We start from the raw sequence: 19,265 nt of genomic DNA on the forward strand, positions 1-19,265 counted from the left end.
AGTGGAAAAAATATATACTCTTTTGTAAGGCAGTGTGTATTATTACACTTCATATTGGTCACTCTGTTAATCTTATCAATTTCTTATTTAGTTGGTTAAATGGTTTTCGTTGCCATAGGTGAAGAGATTCCCCGACCCCGACGCTCTACCCCAACACCAAGTTATGCATCTGAGATGCCAAGGTCTGTGATTCTGTAAACAGCTCACAAGTGAATATGTTCATCAAAGCCCTGGTATTTCTAGATAATATTCCTACATGAGCTTCAAAAGTCTGGACAAGTCTTGAGTTGATTTTTTAAAAATTGTTTTCCATGTCTGGAGAGGTTTGGAAATTTAGTCGGGAAAATCTTTTGAGTTTCCAGATACCATTTGTTGTATTTTAAATGATAAAAACATGAATTTTTGAACAAGGAAGGGCTTTTTCCATTGATTTGATTTATGAAAGTCTCATGAAACGTTCTGGAACTTACCAGGTGCAACCTGGCTGTATAATGAGGTGACTTGTGACAAGACGCTCACCCAGAACTTTCATGTAATCTTTATGGATCTTTTCTAGAACTTTAGCTATTTCTGAAACTTTCATGCACTATTTCTAAAAGTTACCATCGTCTTGTAGTTCTATTAAGAATTCATGCAACTTCTTTCGTTTAACTTGCCTTGAAATTCTTCGGTCCTTTCCCAGGATCTTGCTGTAACTTACCAGCCATTTGTGAGATCTCACCATGTTCCATGAATCTATCTAGCTATCTAGATAACTAGCTATCATTTAGCCGTCTAGATAACTAGCTTTCTATATAGCTATCATGTTAGCCAGCTATGTAGCTATCTATTAAGCAAGCACCATTCTGGATATCTACCTAGCTTATGTAGCTGTCTAGATATCTATATAGCTATTAAGTTAGCTAGCTATTCCGTTTAGATAGCTAGCTATATAGGACACATTTTAAATGATAAAAAAAGCTAGCTAGCTTAGTTAGCTAGCTGAATGCAATTTCAAAGAAAGTACCAGATCATTTCAGAGAAAGTTCCATTTAAGTACTTAAAAGTACATAATCTCATAAATTTTATTGCTGAGAACATAGCTCAGCAGTATTCAGTCAAGAAGAACACATATGTTGATGTAAAGTCCAAACTGACCCAGAACTGGAACTATGTTGGCTCAGATGAATGCTGGCACTGTTTTAGATGAATGTGTTTTCTCTTGCAGCGCCACTGCGCCGCAGAACGTTCCTGCTTTGTTCAGGCTTCCTTCAGACAGCAGATATGCCAGATATGATGGTCTGTCTTTCACTAATTAGTCATAACTTCCTGTATGTTGTGTTTCCTGCTCAGCTCTGTCTTCTTATTTGTTGCGGCACTGTCAGTAATCCGTAGCGATGCATGGGGAGAACCCAGACCGTGTTCAGAATCCCACCTGAGCCGAAGTTTTCCAACAGGAGGTGAGTAGGCAGAGCTTTGTTGTGCCAGTAAATTCAACTGATCTAATGTGTGTGGGTGGGTGTGTGTGTGTGTGTGTGTTCGGTGATGCTGAACTGTCTCTGTTGCAGCTCCTCCACCGCTTCCTCCGAAAAACTTCCCCTCCAGAGGTCGCTACGGCTTTCCATCAGACCTGGCAGGTAAATTTCCTTCTGAATTTATCAGTGGAAGTCGGTCTCGCGCTGTGATTTAACGGCTACTGTTCCAACTCCTTCTTACAGTTGATCTGCCCAACGGGAGGGCGGCACGCAGCTCCGCCCCCATCTACCTGAACGTCCTGTCACCGGCCTCATACCGGGGGTCACCGGGCCCCGACCTGGACGACGTGTTCGGCCCCGCCGACAGCTCCAAAACGAGGGAGGATGCGCCGTCTCCCAGATGGGTCACGTTCATGGACGATCGACCTCCACCCCCCGACGAGCCGGCTCCCCCGCCACCGCCGGACTCTCCTCCCCCGGACACGCCCACCTCCACGCCTTCCACGCCTGGCCTCTCACCGGGACCGCCCCCGAACGAGCCCCCTCCTTCTCCGCCATGCTTTCCCCCCGGCTCCTCCCCTCCTTTCACTCCGCTAGACTCGCCCCCCTCCATCGTTCTCGGCCCTCCACCCCCAGATGAGCCAGCTCCCCCCTTACCTCCCGACTTCTCCCCTTCCGAGTCTCCTCCTGCTTTCCTCGAAGAGGAAGGAGTCGACGAGGAGGTTCTGCAGTTCGCAGGATACGCCTGCGCCCCTGCTCCTATCAGCCCCGTCCCCCCTCTGCCGGCAGAGCGGAGGTCCCCGCGGGCGGCGGTCACGTCTCCTTTAGTCTACGGGACTCTGGGAGGAAAGAGGACTCCAGAGGGAGCGTACCAGAGAGATGAAGTACCAGAAGTGACAGGCTCTCCCAGAGAGCTGACACCCAGCTTCAGGGGAACGCCACCTCCTCTTCCTCCATCTGCGTACCGATCCATCATGTCTTCCCCTGGGCCCTTCTCTGGCAGCAGTGAGTGTTCTGCTCTCTTTGTAAATATGAAGCCCACCTTCAGGTGAATTTAAAGGGGCAGTGTTGTGTAAAGTTGACTTTGTTAACCCTTACACCATTGTTTAATGTTGGTCTCTCATCAAAATGATACCTGGACTGTTGCTTTGACTCTTTCATGCATGTTTGAGAAATCCTTTAACCTCCTGTGGCAACCATTCAGACATGCCTTAACGCTTGAGCCAACCGAGCTCTGCCTTTTCCACGAAGCTCCTCCTTGGAGATCCCGACTCACAAAGCACCCCCCCCCCCCACAGCTCCTTCAGACTAGCCAGCAGCAATTAGTAAATCAGCAAACACCTAGTAGAACTCATTATATATCTTTACTATACTTACTATATGTCCATTAGATGTCTTTCTGTTTAGGCTTTAGTCCATCAAACTGCAGGAACTCCCGCTTTTGTTCTGGTCAACCAATGATGACGATCAGTAAATACAGTATGTTTAAGTATTAGCAACGTCAGTGTACTTGGTGTTGATTCACACAGATTTTCCATTTTGGCTTCAGATTGTATAAAGGGACATTATTATGTGTTTTCCAGTCACATAGTGCTACTTTATAGCACTATAAAGTCATAGTAATATTTACAAGGTCATATTTCTTTAAAGTCATATTTGACTTTAAAGAAATATGACCTTGTAAATTAACACCTTGAAATTGTGTCTCTGTCCCTTTAAAAACTCCTGCTATTTCTGAAGCTCCGCCTTCAGGACGTCGTCACAACATGGCTCCTCTATTAAACCCTTAACAACGTTTTTACCAGCATTGCACTAAGAAGTAGCTCCTATAATGAGCTCCGCAGATGTGCAGCTCTACCAGATGTTTGCTAATTGCTGCTGGCTAGTCTGAAGGAGCTGAGTGGGGGCGTTGTGGTTGAGGGCAGCTCTGTGAGGGTGGAGACTTGGAAGCTGCAGCTCAGAGGAGAAAGCTGAGCCTTGAAGGCGGGGCTAGGTCCACCCAGGCGTTTTCCACAGCTGAATGGTTGCCATGGGAAATTAGAGGATTTCTCAAACATGCATTAAAGAATCAAAGCAACACGTCAGGTATGTTTTTGATGATGGAATAACATTATTATTAATGACAATTTTAATTAACCTTTAATTAACCAGGATGAAACTCCTTGAGATCAAAGATCTCTTAAAAGTGTCCTGGCGGCAAGACGCAGTTAGTTAGAGTAAACATGGTTCAATATCAATAACAATAGCATCATTGAAATAAAAACTACTTTCTTTGTGTGTTTTTCTTATGAGTTTGGATTTCTGTAGATTTCGAAGTTTGTAAACCTCGGATCACTTGATCTTTGACTCTGCCATGAAATAAAGTGTCACCCAGACTCTGGTGCCCCCTGCAGGCCCCTCGTCTCCAGCCCGCCCTACCACGCCTCATTCCCGGGGGAGTCCGGTGCCGCCTCCTCCTCCTCCCCGTCCGTCCTCGCGACCGAAGCTGCCCCCGGGGAAGCCAATCACAGACCTGGTGCGTAGAAAAACTCCCAGCTTCAGTCTGGAATCTCTCAGTTTTCAGGGTCGAGACCGAACGAAGCTCCGTTCTCTTTCTCAGAGTCGGCCTTTCAGCCCCCCGGTTTCGGGAAGCCCTCCGCCTTTTGCCCCCCTGGCCCGCGCCGAGAGCTCCTCCTCCCTGTCCTCCGTCACCTCGCACAGCGCGGCGTCCACTCCCACCTTAGGACGGGACCTCAGCATGCCCACCGCAGGTATGGTGGCTGCCGCGCGCGCCTCGCCACGGCTCCACGTCCATACGCCATCTTCCCTCTTGTCGTCGTGTCCTTGCCTCACTGTCTTGTCCGTCTCATGACTCTCTCCTCCTCATGTCTCCGCCCCGCCCAGAGGCCTCGCAGCCTCTGGTTTGGTTTGACCACGGCAGGTTTTATTTAGCTTTTGAAGGTGAGTCGCTCCACGGAGCAGCAGCAGCAGCAGCAGCACATGAACATGAAGAAAGCTCTTCTTCATGTTCTTGCTGCCCATCCCATCTCCTACTCACCCAGATCCTTGAGTCGTATGGATGTGCAGTGCTGGTCCCAAGTTCACCAACGCTCATCATGGATTTCAAACTAATTTGTGGCTTTTAATAATTTGTTTCAACTGCTCTTCTTTTTTTTCTTTAGGGTACCGACTTTTACTTCTAGTAACAATTATTTTAGTTATCGATTCATTCTGACGATTAATCGGATTAAAAAAACGGACATTCTGAAGATTTATTGTTTAAGCCTTCTTTGTGCAATTTTAGAGATACATTAAAGGACGAAAATAAACCTTTTATTACCTACGAAGCAACAACACATCCTTCCTTCAGTGAACGCTCAGAGGATGCATTGACATGTGAAAAGCTCAGCCCTTTCTAGCTTGTCTGGGCATTAATACAGCGTAGGACTGTTGATTATTTTTTGGATTAATTGATTAATACTTGAATAAAAAAAGTGCTTTTTTTTCAACAGAATTCAAACCAAGTGCGGCTAGAGGTATGCCACTCCAGGAGTTTTGGGTAGAACAGAATTGCACATAAAGAAGGCTTTTTTTTGTATCTTAAAGGCAAAATGTACATAATTTTTATGTAGTTCTGGCTTAATTACTGCTTTGACTGTGTTCTTTCAGCAAATGGCCTTTTTTTTGAGTCCGTATAATCCAGTCAACGATTAATCGATTACTAAATTAGTTGACGATTATTTCAACAATTAATTAATCTGATCAATTGTTTCAGCCCCGGTGAAACATAAAGCAATTTCGGAGAGTTTCAAAATCTAGAACTGTCTGTTTTCCCTGCCAGGTCACATCTGCAGATTAACAATAGTCACCCTGTTGCCAACTTAGTGACTTCATTGCTATACTTTGTGACTTTTCAGAGAAAAAAGGTAAATTGTGTCAGCCAAAATTGGAATAGGCAGGTCAGGCTTTTTAAAGGTTAGTGATCAGCGTCCCAGCTAACGCTGAATATTAGTGTTGAATGGATAAAGTTAAGCCTATACGGTTTGTTAAATACCATTAAAAAATGTTTTTTCCATGTAATATTAAAATCCCAAATGAATCATGATGAGTGTATGTAAACTTCTGAGCAACACTGTGGATAGTTTGGTTTAATCTTCACCTGTTATCTTTTGTTGCTCCCTTTTATAGATTTGTTGCAGCAAACACCGCACTAGAAGATTTCTTACGGCCGTCTTTTGGTTTTATGTCCTGAACAGGCTGCTCTAGAGGGCCCAGCCCGCTCACCATGGGGCCCCAGGACACCCTGCCGGTCGCTGCTGCTTTCACCGAAACCATCAATGCTTATTTCAAAGGCGCTGACCCCAGCAAGTAAACAAAACAAACAAAAAAACAACAGTTCCCTCAGTATGACAGATATTTCACAGTTCGGTTTGCGTATCTTGGAAGTGTTGCCTTCTCTGCCTGCTGCAGATGTGCGGTGAAGATCACCGGGGAGATGGTCCTCTCCTTCCCTGCAGGTATAACCCGGCACTTCGCTTGCCACCCGACTCAACCTGTCCTCAGCTTCGTCATCAGCAGCTACAGCCGCCTGGAGCAAGTCCTGCCCAATCCACAGCTGCTCTGCTGGTGAGCTTCAACACAGTGAAGTTGCCTTTTTTTTTTTCTGGGCCATGAAATCCAGTTAATGCTACGATTTGGGGCTTCATTTCTGTGCAAAGGTAGTTGTGAACCTTGTAGTTTGATTGTTATTGTTTACTCCTGGGATATTTGTTCCAGATCGGTGGTGCACAGGAGCTGAAATGCTGTTTGTCCGTGTTTGGTTCTGGTTCTGGAGAGGCAGAGCAGAACCAGAACCAGAGTAAGAGCTGAAGACGGACAGAGTCAAAGTCCGGATCTAAAATTAAGAGAATCTGTTGCACAACCTGAGAACTGAACTGAAAAACAAAGAATGGACAATAATGTCATTCAATAGAAACTAGTAGAGGCAGACCTTAAACTCTTTGTTTCAACCGGACAAATTATATACGCACGCCACACTTTTCAGATTTTTGTTTGTAAAACGAAGTGATGCATTCACAGTAGCTGCATTTCCACTGACTGTTTCATTGTGTATTTTGACACAAAACAAAACCATTTTGAAAAAAAGTCTTGTTTCTCGATAAAACATTTTTGTGCCAGGATAAGTCGGGGAGAAGGAGATGGATTTCTGTTCGTATCTAAATTGGTTTGTTTCGCAAAACACTCTTTTCACATCACACAAGTCACGCGATCGACAGCCGGAAGTTGCCACCGGCAGAAACCACGAGGAAGACGACAGGCTTATGGCGCAGCTGGGTTTTTTTAATGACTTATCGCGTGAACAAACGTATTCACACGTGGTTTTAAGCGCGTCTCTTGTTTAATGGAGACACTGCAATTGCGAAATTGTGTTGTTGTTGTTTTTTTCGAAATTAGTGCAATGTTGATTGAAGTTTTGCACACATTTGTAATGGAAATGCAGCTAATTAAGCACTACTTTGCGTTGGTTTATCACATAAAGTCCCAGTGAAACACATTGAAACTTGTGGTTAAGCGTTAAAAATGTCGCAGAGCGCCGCAGCCGACCATCTCGGACCTGGACAGGAAGGAATTGTGCACATGAATTATCCTTTTATGCCTGAGCGGAACATTGTTCTTGTCGCTCTGCAGCGACACCGCGCCAGACGGTGTAGACATCAAGGAGTTCTGGGTAAACATGCCAAACCTGATCACCCATCTGAAGAAAGTGGCAGAACAGAAGCCTCAGGCGACATACTACAACGTGGATATGATCAAATACCAAGTAGAAAATGCCTCTTTTCTTTTTTTTTTAAAAAAAAATCTCTCTAACATTATTCCTCTTATTGAAGACATGAACTGTAGTCCACATATTCCTCTGGGCGTTTTCCCGCCAGGTGTCAGCAGAGGGGATCCAGTCCACTCCTCTGAACATGGCCGTGAGCTGGCGGGGGGATTCCGTCAACACCGACCTTCGAATAGATTACAAATACAACGCGGAGGCCATGGCCGCCCCGGTGCCGCTGCACAACATCCACTTTGTGGTTCCGGTGAACGGAGGCATAGCCCGGCTGCACACCATGATCCCCCCCGCCACATGGTAAAGGTCACCCGCACCTCAGAACCCCTAAACCACACCCAGTCTACGAATTAGGCTCAGGCGATAAGTCAATTTTATTGATTAATTTAATCTTTGGTTTTTGAAGATTTAGATTTTTTTTGGAAAATGTTGATTTTTTTTTTCACTAATAAACTCCTTTGGTTTCCATAATTCAAAGTGACGGCGGCCATCTTCTATCCTGTTTCGACTTTGAATTCTGGTCAGCTCAGGCTAAGATGTTTTCCTGTTTTTAATTGTGAGGTTAAAGTTGTAAAGTTATAAGAATGCAGTTGATACGTAAAGGAGGACAAAGTGGTAATTTTATGGAAGCTCCAGCAAAAAAAGGAATTATCCAAGATTTCTTTCATTAAATTACCTTTTTCTTTCCTGTAATTTTTGCTTTTCTTTCTGTTAAAATTTCATCCATATCCTACTATTGTTATGATACGGAGCCCTCTAGGGGACATGGGGAATTTTTTTTCTTTTGCGTTCCCTCGCAAAACTTTTGCGTTCCCTTGCAATACTCTACTGGTCAGTTATGCGGCATAATTGAACACTGCAAGCCTTTCTTACGGTGGCCGCCGTACTTTCTGCTTTAATATAAGGTCATGTGAGGTTTTTCCATGAATGTTAGTATCTTTTTGTGAAATATCTGAAATTTTATATCTTTCTTTAGGATAGAAAGGCGCCACAAACCTACAATATAAACAGAAACCTTCCGTAAGTAGGAAAGAAATAAAAACACATTATAATTTGGACTATTTCTGAGTTATTATCGCCGGTAATAAATCATCTGACAGTTTTGATTGTGTCTCTGTTGTGTTCGTAGTCTGAATGGTTTAAAGAGCTGCTTTCAGTGCCGCTCCATCTCAGCCTTAACAGACATAAACATGCAGTAAAAAAAAATCGATTTTCAATCAGTGTTTTGCACCAAACAGTTTTTATTATTAACAAGTTTTCATTATTAAAAACACAACAAACTAATGATGGTAAAGGGATTAACTCTGGGTTAACTCGGGGAATCTCATCTGTCCGTGTATCAATCAGCTCCAAACCTTTTCTTTGTTCTGTCACAATTATCGATTTATTCCATTTTGATGATCAGGCTCCAAACTTTGCAAGGACTGACCGCCCCGCTCACCGCTTCCTCATACACACAAAGCCAGTATCCTTCCCATTCATACCTGGTGACGTCACGCCCACATCGACACACCTAAGTGTCAAAGCCGCTGCTCCTGTCATATCAATAATTACTTATTTCATTTATATGGCTCCTACAGAGCCTCAGTGAAAACTTGTTTATTATTATTAACTGTTTGGTGCAAAACACTGATTGAAAATCGATTTTTTTTTTCCTGCATGTTTATGTCTGTTAAGGCTGAGATGGAGCGGCACTGAAAGCAGCTCTTTAAACCATTCAGACTAGAACACAACAGAGACACAATCAAAACTGTCAGATGATTTATTACCGGCGATAATAACTCAGAAATAGTCCAAATTATAATGTGTTTTTATTTCTTTCCTACTTATGGAAGGTTTCTGTTTATATCGTAGGTTTGTGGCGCCTTTCTATCCTAAAGAAAGATATAAAACTTCAGATATTTCACAAAAAGATACTAACATTCATGGAAAAACCTCACATAACCTTATATTAAAGCATAAAGTACGGCGGCCACCGTAAGAAAGGCTTGCAGTGTTCAATTATGCCGCATAACTGACCAGTAGAGTATTGCGAGGGAACGCAAAAGTTTTGCGAGGGAACGCAAAAGTTTTGCGAGGGAACGCAAAAGAAAAAAAATTCCCCATGTCCCCTAGAGGGCTCCGTATTATGACTGTATTTTTTAATTGAACAAAAATTCTGGTAGCCTGGCCCTAATAATCATACAATTCACAGAAGAGATGATTGAAATAAACGGTACTTTTTGAAAATATTTTCTGGTATGAAAAAATTGCAGATTTAATTTTTGTACCATATTGTTCAGCCATACTATGAGTAATGGGCTTCTGCCATCTTTGCCCCCTAACACTCCTTTTTATTGTCCAGTGTATAAAGAGGAAAATATGCAGGTTAATCCGCAAGTCTATTAAACATAACATGATATTTTTTTTTGTTCTCTCTCTCATTCAGGAATCCAGAGCAGCAAACGATTCAGTGGAAAATCCAAAGCCTGTCTCAAAGATCTGAAAATGGAGGCAAGTGTTGTTGTTTTTTGTTAATTTGGTTTTTGGTTGAAAATCATTTTCTTTCCCTAAACCTACAGCAAATTGGAAAAAAGGAAAAAAAACTGAGGGCACCTGAACCTTTTCTGTAGCATTTCTCACAAAATTCAAATTCATGTCGTTCTTCGGTGAGTTGAGTGGAGGATCACATCGTACAGTAGCTCAAGAAATGTAGAAATGTTACCTGAAATACACAAAGTAAGCATTTTTTTTACTGCATATTATCAGACTACAAAATTCAAGTCTGTTATGTTTTCTTGTGTTGTTTTCTGTCGTGGAAAAAATACTATTTCCAAGCACTGTTCAGGTGAAATCACTCAATCAGGTTTATTCATATATTGTGCACAATACAGAGAGCTTGTAGGACAATCAGTAATGAAGCAGGTGTGGATGAAAAGCTCTGTCAGGCAGAGACAACACATGAGTTTTATACAAAGGGATAAGGGATCCTAAGCATGGGAAACAGATTGGTTCCCATGCAGCTGGGAAAAACAACGTCCAACCTTGCGCATGTAACCCAAACAGCTTTAACTTGGTGGGAATATACTGGAACTTAGAATAAACATATAGCAATACAACTAACAGGTGTGACCTTATTGTAATTTTTCCACATCATTTTCCTAAATCTTACACCTTTGTTTTGTCATTTCTGTCACTTCCTGGTGTAGTTTGGGTTATTGGCTGTGATTGGTTCTTTTTCATCCGAGCAGTACATGCGATTGGATGAGAACAATCTGTCATTTCCTGCTGCTGTGGTTCAGTTACATGCGCTTTGGAGTTGGTTTTGCATATGAAATTTCACGCCGTTTTGGCCTCATTGGTGTTCCGTACACGAGGAGCAGAAACGTCGGAGCAAAACGCAAATCTACCAATCGAGTGCGAGTTATAAACGACCAATACCACAAATTATTGTTTGCTCACATTGATACATGCGCTCACACCAGATTCACCGCTCACCCATATTGGTGGCACAAAGACAGCGCCATAGAAAAGTGAGGAAGCCTCCGGAAAACAATTAAAATCCAAACCCAGAAACCTTAAAGGAATAAACAACATTGCATATTTTGTCCAATGACTGCATTGCTCTATTACGCAAAGTCAGACATGTGCGTATTGTGTAGGAGTAGGGGCTCTATTGGGCCGGTTCCAGATGGAGGAGGGTCCCTGTAAGCCGTCCCAGCTGGCCGTCCAGTTCACCAGCGAGGGAAGCACGCTGTCCGGCTGCGACATCCAGCTCGTCGGGACTGGCTACCGGCTGTCTCTGGTCAAGAAGAGATTCGCTGCAGGTCGGACCAGAGTTTGTTTTCATTTTCCAACCTTTTGCATCAAGATCCTCCCAATCCCTGATCCTCCTGATGTGTTTGTTGTGTCATTTTTATTTTTTTTAACAGGAAAGTATTTGGCAGATAATTAGCGAAAGCTGTCGATGAAGAGCACCGAGGAAATGTGGCTCTTTGACTGTGAAGACTACGGATCCATCCCACGTTTAGTGCTCTTGACCGATTCTCCTCAGCGAACCGTCGGCGTGAACGGTGGAGGTCTGCTACAAGAACACAGTTTATGCAACCTAACACAAATCATCCTTTGTGCACCTGGAACGGAGTTAAAGACGAGGAGCCGTTGAGTCTTTGTTGTTTTGGTGTAAAAAAAAAGAACAAAAAAATTTCATAATAATTGTAATTCATTCAGTGATCCAGCCTTATTATTTAGTTATTTATTCTTTAGTTGGTCATTCCTGTAGATGCACTGCGAGAGGTAATGGGAGTTGATTGTATAAAGTCTAGAGCAATCTGAAAGGTGAAAAACTAGATCTGGTTGACACTGCCACCTCCCATCAGACAGTCAGAGTGAGAGTCCGTATTTTCATCCAATCAGAACCGTTCCCTCTGTTTTCAAGCCGCTTCGAAATGAAAACTACGCTAATTAGCATTCAGAGGCGGCTGATGAGGATATGAAATTTGCCGTGCCTTGCAAAAATATTCCTTTTGCTATTTTTCCTGGTCTACGTCGCTAAAACCCAAACTTCAACGGATTTCATTGGGCTTTGACGTAGCAGACCAACACGAAGTAGAGCCTGACTGCGAATTGGATGGTTTTCAATTGCTTAGCGAATAAAAATATTAAATAAAATCCACCTCGGCAAGTCAAGACTCCAGAAAATCTGTTTTTTGCTGCAATTGGGTCTGCAACCATCTACCAGCTCTGCACATGTAAAGTCAGACATTTTTGTTGGTTCCTCCTTGTAAAATAATCAAACCACCCAGATTCAATTGAACATTTTAAAACAGGGTTCTGCAACCTTTACCATCCAAAGAACAGCAAAATAAAACTGGCTTAGAGCCGCCAATGTTACAAGACCTTTGGAAAAGACGACGTATATTTTTTTCATGAATATCTGCTATTGGTAATTTGATAGCTTTTTAAATGTTTTTTTGAAGACTCATCTTTTTGTTTCAAAACTAAAGAAAAAAAGAACATAGATACATTTTCCTCTGTGGAAATTGGTGCAAAGAAAACATCAATACAAGAATAATACATATAAATGTAAATCATACTGTCATACTAAATCATACTATTCTGTTTTGGGAATTCAATGTAATTACGCCACAAAAAACAACTGCTGCATTTGTTAGCACAGTTACATTTAAAAACATTAGCTGCTTCTTTGTCATTTTTCACCAAAGTTATGTTACATAAGGCCTGCCAAGTTTTCCCGTAGTGACGAGCATGCTGTGCTTTGTGTTGATCTATCATATGAAATCTCAAAACATTACAATGAAGTCTGATGGAATGTGACAAAAATTTATTAAAAAGTTTATATCGATCAAAACACCAATTAGTAAGAATGTTTGGGGAGTTTTCTTTTCATAATTCTTGAATTTGGTAAAATTGCTTTTTTTTTTTTTTTCTTCACTGCGTCGAACGTCCTGAAAGCGTCAGATTTTTAATCTCCTGGTGTTTTGATTTAGAGGAATAACTAGGAATTTGATTTTAAATGCGCAATAGCATGAGAATGAATCGCTTTTCTACAAAATTACATAAAATAAAATCTTTTGTGTTCAGGACTGGCACAGACTTAGAGCGCTAGCTACATTTGTGGATTACGGACCTCTGTTGGCATCCCTGGTAAAGATGTGTAAAAAGTCTAAAAATAAATCAATATTGTACTTAGTTCCCCTAATCTACAACTTCCTTTTTTTTTGCAAATAGGACAGTATTTACAGTAGTTTTCCTTTATAACACAGTTAGCGCACCGCTAGCCAAAAAGTTAGTAGCACTAGCTAAAAAGCTAGCAGTGGCCACCCTAATCCTGAATCATTAATCATAAACATTAGGTCCACTAAAGCTAACGGTAATTTGTGGAAGCTAATGCTAAACGCTAATTTCAGCCATGTTCACACCCACCATGTGTTAATGACACGTTATATATTTTTCTGTTTTTCCTCATTCGTTTGGTTTTTTGTAGACTTGCCACTTGTTCAGTAAAGTTTCTTTAAATAATAGAAAAAGGACATGAAAGGACTTCAAAATAAGAGCATAAATATAAATGTCTACCTACATGAAAAATTCAGTCGTTAACTGAACAGCTGAATTCTTAGTTCAGTTAACGAACGAAGACTTAACTTGTTTAACACGTCAAACAAGTTTTCACAGTTAGCAAAAATGCGAAGGAAGCAAATGTTAGCGCGTAAACGGAAGTGTGCCCATCACTGGTTTATTTCATTTTTAGTAGAACTCATTAAATACAGACACAGATATTTGTTAATGTTTTAACAGTTAGCTAAATGGTTAGTTTTATCAAAAGAAAATGTATTAAAATGTGAGTTTTTCTAAACTTTGCAATAAAAGTTGTATTTACTTTAAGGGATCTTCCTCCACACATCTTTCCAGAGGGTGTCAATAAGTGTTGCTAGCACTGTAAATAAAGTAGCGCCGTACTAATACATGCAACAAATTATGGTGGGAGTGTTTGGCGGTTTTACGGGGGATTTCGTTCGATCATGGAGGCTGCGGCTTCCCCTGGACCAGTCGGAGTAAACGGTTCAAAGCTCAACATGTTTGCCGTGGGATACGTGAGCGTATGTGAGTGCCATATGTGGATGAGGAGGAGAAGTTGCTGAAGACGTCTCAGAGTTGATGACTGTAGGAAGTTGCCTTTGATGCTGCTAAAAAAACATACGGTCACTTTTTGTTGGCCAAGACCTCGAGGTCGTGAGTAGGGAATTTTTAGGGATGTTCTGGCTGTCGTCGGTCAACAGTAGAACGTCTTTCTAATGGGGACGGCACTAATTAAGTCTCTGTTTTATTATTTCCTTCCTTTTTTCACCATCATAAATACACGATTTATCATTTTCTAATAGCAATATTTTGAAGCCTATGTGTAAAAAGTGTACATATATATAAATATATATATATATATAAAAAAGCCGTTTCGGACATTTGTCTGGACATATGGACATGTCTGTGGTTATCCCTCAGTTTGTTGATGTCAGCACTCGGAATACATTTAGTTCACGACACGCTCTTCATCTGGTGTTTTTCATGCAGGTTTGTGTTCAGAAATAATAATGTAGAACAAAAAAAAAAGCTACTTGTGGATGTTTCTTAATGGTGCCACATGAAAGTGTTTTTGTCACCCCACCGTTCCCATGGAAGCAATACCAGTTTGTCCATCTTCATCCTGGTCATGATGTGTGTGTGTGTTTTCTGTGTAGGTGTGCTTTGGGACGAGACTTCTAGCTTTCTCTTAAGTCTCCACTCAACGTTTCGCTGTCCATGCTCCTTCGAACACTCACTGTCAATAAATCTGGCATGTCATTGATATACCTAGAGGTGTTTTCCATGCGATTTTAATGCTGTTTGTTTTCGGTTGGTGCACAGAATCCAGTTTCACTGCATCTTGTTGCGCAATGTGTTTTGCACATCACATTCACTTTGTTTACTCAACTTGGTCTGGGTTATATATTTGCGACGACGCATCGGGGCCTTTGTAGATGGACAAAAAAGGGGAGTAAATTTCTGCTAAAAACCTCAGAAATTTTGAGATTAATATCAGAAATCTAGAAGAATAAAAGAAAAATTCTGAGCTCTAAAAGGCAACATTTTGCAAGAGTAAACCCATTAAATGTTTTAATTCCTTGAACATTTTAGATTTTTTTAAAACTCAGACATTTTCAAGATTTTTTCTAGAAGATTTCTGAGATTAATCTAAAAAAATTCGGAGTTTTTTCCAACAGTTTTACTTTTCAAGCTCAGAAATTTCCACGTTTTCTTTGTAGTATAGAAAATTTCAGATACTTTTTGGTGAAAATGTACTCCTTTTTTTTCTATCTGCAATGACCCTAATAAGCAGTCGTAGCCATCTGATTCTTTATTTTTCTTTTAGTTTTTTACAGTGCCTTGTAAAAGTAATCACACCCATATTTTCCTGTTTTGTGACGTCACAACAAACCTCAGTGTATTTTTTGCAAGAAACCAAAACTAAATGTGTATGTGTAAAGTTACTGAAACATAATGGAGAAAACAATTTTTCAAAAATTGACAGTTAAAAATTTCAAAAGTGTGGCATGTGTTTGTCTCCAGCCTCCCTGCATTAAAATCTTATTTTACATCACTTGACATCACCTTACATAGGAACTCCGAGGTAGGTTGTTTTATGACCTCCACGGATGCAAACCATTAATTGACTTATTTATTGAGAATTAATAGTTTATTAGATTAAAATGAGTTCCAATAGATTAGTAATGTCCGCTTAGAGACCTTCTGTTACTGTTGCGGTTTGGCCGCCATCCAGCAGAGGGCGCCGCTGGTCATCCTTACGTGGAGCCATACTCCCTGAACGGTAAAAAAAAAAGAAAAAAAGCTGTAAACGAAGTCTGGTGTGGCGTGAAAAAAAGCACTTTACAATATGTGTTGAAATATAAACATTCAAGAAGCTCATTGAGTTTTACCTCAATAGCCCTTGATAAAATGGAAAGACGAGGAACCTCTGGTACATAAGAAGACGCAGATTTTTAAGAAAATGGCCGCTTATCAATTAATCGTGAATAAACCCATACATTTGATCAACTTTAGATCAACTCATTAATCAATAACTTCCATCTATATGACCTGCCCATCCTTTAAACTTCTCCAAATCCTTCTCCCTGACCAGTCTCCTGTGTTTCATTCTCTTAATGTTTGTTCTCTGACTTATACCGACATTAAATTACTCATAGCTCAACTGTCTAATAAAAAAAAGAGTCTTCTGATACCACTTAGGTTTTCGTTCGAGGTGTAAAGGAGACTGAATGCAAATCCATTCTTCACTACTTCGGTCTAGTGGTTCACAAAGTAATCCCTATAAAATACATTGAGTTTTGTAGCTTTACTATGACAAACTGTGAAAGGGTTTAAGAGGGTGTGGATACTGTTACAGGGACTTGCATAACTGTATGGAGTGAAAATAGTGTCAAAAAGATTTGTGTGTGCGTAAAATGATTTGTGCGTGCGTAACAGGATTTGTGCGTGCGTAAAAAGATTTGTGCGTGCGTAACAGGATTTGTGCGTGTGTAAAACGATTTGTGCGTGCGTAAAAAGATTTGTGCGTGCGTAACAGGATTTGTGCGTGCGTAACAGGATTTGTAAACCTTAAAAATAAAATACATGTTGAAAAAGTACACACAAATCACCTGGTACGCACACACAAAACTGCAGTAACACACAAATCCGGTTACGAGTGCACAACTATTTTTGAGACTCATTTCACGCCTCGGTGGAAGCTCCAAGATTTGTGTGTAGATGGTGCGTTTACATGCTAGTAAAAGCTGGGACATCTGAGTTTTCTTCGGAACTGTTTCTTTTTTCCACAGTTCAATACATATTTCTCTCTTTACTTGTCTCGTGGCTTAGACATATTTTTGTGAGAGAAAAATACATATGTCATTACACCCACGTCTACTTTTTAATACTATAAGATTGTTTATATATGAATCCGCATTTGGGACCTATTCAACTGTAATTACTTGGGTAAACAATTCAACCACTAGGTGGCGGAAGTTTATTCCGCTCTGACTGGGAAAAGCCTTCATTCAAACTGAGAGAAGAAACAAGAGGATGGCGGGTCAGCCGAGTGATCATGTTCGTGGTTTACCGTCCGAAGTTAGTGGATGTTAAAATTTGCACGTTTTCCTGACCGTTGTAATGCGTATTTGTTAGATTATTTCAGATTACGTTTTACGTTTCAAGTAGTTCGACCCAAAGTTCTCGCCCTTCTATAGCAATAGCTCATGTCTACGTTAGCTAAGCTACTATTAGCCCTCGATTAGCATCGGTCCAGTTTAAAACAGTATCTTCCTGGCCCATTACAGCCATGTCTACGTTTATCACCATGCTCAGCTATTTTTATGATGCCGACAATAATGTAGGCTTAGGTGACGTCTTTTATTATTTGAAGGATTCATCCCAGTTCTCCTCACTAATTGTAGTTTTTGATTTAAATTTTTTTTTAGTTCTGCTACAGACTTATGTTTCGTCTATCACCTGTATATTTTATATCTTACTGTAATCACTTAAGATTTACTCTTCTCTACATTTCTTCCTGGAATATGATGGTCATTGCTTTCGTACCAGAAATAAATACGTAGAACATCTCTTAACAAATGTACAAATGTATTCTATGCCATACATATACATCTGCACCGTTTTTTATATTAGATTCATGCAGATCATCAATATTTCAAATTTTGAAAATATAACCTCATCCAACACTGAAGCCTTTGTAAGCAGCTGAATATAAGTATAGTAACTCGGCTGAATCTTTAAAATATTAATATTTCTGTTACTTCATTATGAGCAAACCACATTTCTCATTACTTCCATGTGATGACTTACATTTTTGGGCAGATAATATGTTAAGTTGTGCTTCACACTAACTAAATTGTAATTGTAGCCATCTAGTGAAATTATATTTCTATTGTCCCCAAAAAGTGCTAATAATGTATGTGTTTTCCACATTTCAGTCAGTGTTCAATTTTTCACTTTATAAATTGCATAGTTGAAAAAGGACATATACAAATTAAATATGGAATATTTTATTAATTATCTGCCAGATAATTAATAAAATATAATTATAATAAATTATAATAAAAGACGTCACCTAAGCCTACATTATTGTCGGCATCATAAAAATAGCTGAGCATGGTGATAAACGTAGACATGGCTGTAATGGGCCAGGAAGATTCTGTTTTAAACTGGACCGATGCTAATCGAGGGCTAATAGTAGCTTAGCTAACGTAGACATGAGCTATTGCTATAGAAGGGCGAGAACTTTGGGTCGAACTACTTGAAACGTAAAACGTAATCTGAAATAATCTAAAAAATACGCATTACAACGGTCAGGAAAACGTGCAAATTTTAACATCCACTAACTTCGGACGGTAAACCACGAACATGATCACTCGGCTGACCCGCCATCCTCTTGTTTCTTCTCTCAGTTTGAATGAAGGCTTTTCCCAGTCAGAGCGGAATAAACTTCCGCCACCTAGTGGTTGAATTTTTTACCCAAGTAATTACAGTTGAATAGGTCCCAAATGCGGATTCATATATAAACAATCTTATAGTATTAAAAAGTAGACGTGGGTGTAATGACATATGTATTTTTCTCTCACAAAAATATGTCTAAGCCACGAGACAAGTAAAGAGAGAAATATGTATTGAACTGTGGAAAAAAGAAACAGTTCCGAAGAAAACTCAGATGTCCCAGCTTTTACTAGCATGTAAACGCACCATCTACACACAAATCTTGGAGCTTCCACCGAGGCGTGAAATGAGTCTCAAAAATAGTTGTGCACTTGTAACCGGATTTGTGTGTTACTGCAGTTTTGTGTGTGCGTACCAGGTGATTTGTGTGTACTTTTTCAACATGTATTTTATTTTTAAGGTTTACAAATCCTGTTACACACGCACAAATCTTTTTACGCACGCACAAATCCTGTTACGCACGCACAAATCTTTTTACGCACGCACAAATCCTGTTACGCACGCACAAATCTTTTTACGCACGCACAAATCCTGTTACGCACGCACAAATCATTTTACGCACACACAAATCTTTTTGACACTATTTTCACTCCATACAACTGTATTTATATAATTTTTCTTTTGCCTTATTGATGAATCCAAACAATGGTTATCATGTGATCCTCTTCCTCAACTTTTCTCTGCCTTTTGGCTGTCATGTTTTTAATGTGATAGAGTCAGAATATGCAAACATCTCATGTAAATTTCACACCCAAAGCTTTTAAAGGTAAATATATGAAAAAGTCTATATAATGTAACATCTGTTTTACTTGGTAATAAAGAAGAGAAAACTGAGGAAGGACGTCTTTGTGTTACTTCAGGAGTTTTAAGCAGATGTGTCCAGATGTAAAAAAAACCCCAAAACTAATTTAACTGTTACGTATACCCATTGATCAGCCAGCTAAAGGTCATTTCCA

The 19,265-nt window shown here is 40.4% G+C and overlaps 1 protein-coding gene across 5 annotated transcripts in view; it reads left to right on the forward strand.

The window, feature by feature from the left end:
* The window catches only part of LOC114145893 (SH3-containing GRB2-like protein 3-interacting protein 1), a 52,011-nt gene extending 36,368 nt beyond the window's left edge, over positions 1-15,643 (forward strand). For 4 of the 5 annotated variants that reach the window (XM_028019553.1, XM_028019552.1, XM_028019556.1 and 1 more), the window contains 14 exons: positions 119-182; positions 1,208-1,278; positions 1,365-1,439; positions 1,548-1,616; positions 1,698-2,459; positions 3,848-3,969; positions 4,054-4,204; positions 5,690-5,801; positions 5,904-6,059; positions 7,122-7,254; positions 7,367-7,569; positions 9,698-9,762; positions 10,911-11,075; positions 11,181-15,643. In XM_028019553.1, coding sequence (XP_027875354.1) covers positions 119-182; positions 1,208-1,278; positions 1,365-1,439; positions 1,548-1,616; positions 1,698-2,459; positions 3,848-3,969; positions 4,054-4,204; positions 5,690-5,801; positions 5,904-6,059; positions 7,122-7,254; positions 7,367-7,569; positions 9,698-9,762; positions 10,911-11,075; positions 11,181-11,203 — 2,171 coding nt within the window. In that variant the 3' untranslated portion in view covers positions 11,204-15,643. The remainder of the gene's footprint in view (positions 1-118; positions 183-1,207; positions 1,279-1,364; positions 1,440-1,547; positions 1,617-1,697; positions 2,460-3,847; positions 3,970-4,053; positions 4,205-5,689; positions 5,802-5,903; positions 6,060-7,121; positions 7,255-7,366; positions 7,570-9,697; positions 9,763-10,910; positions 11,076-11,180) is intronic. The other variant, XM_028019555.1, reaches the window with a different exon arrangement.
* The last annotated feature ends 3,622 nt before the right edge of the window (positions 15,644-19,265 follow it).

This window comes from Xiphophorus couchianus, chromosome 6 (genome assembly GCF_001444195.1).
Source record: "Xiphophorus couchianus chromosome 6, X_couchianus-1.0, whole genome shotgun sequence".
NCBI lineage: Eukaryota > Metazoa > Chordata > Actinopteri > Cyprinodontiformes > Poeciliidae > Xiphophorus > Xiphophorus couchianus.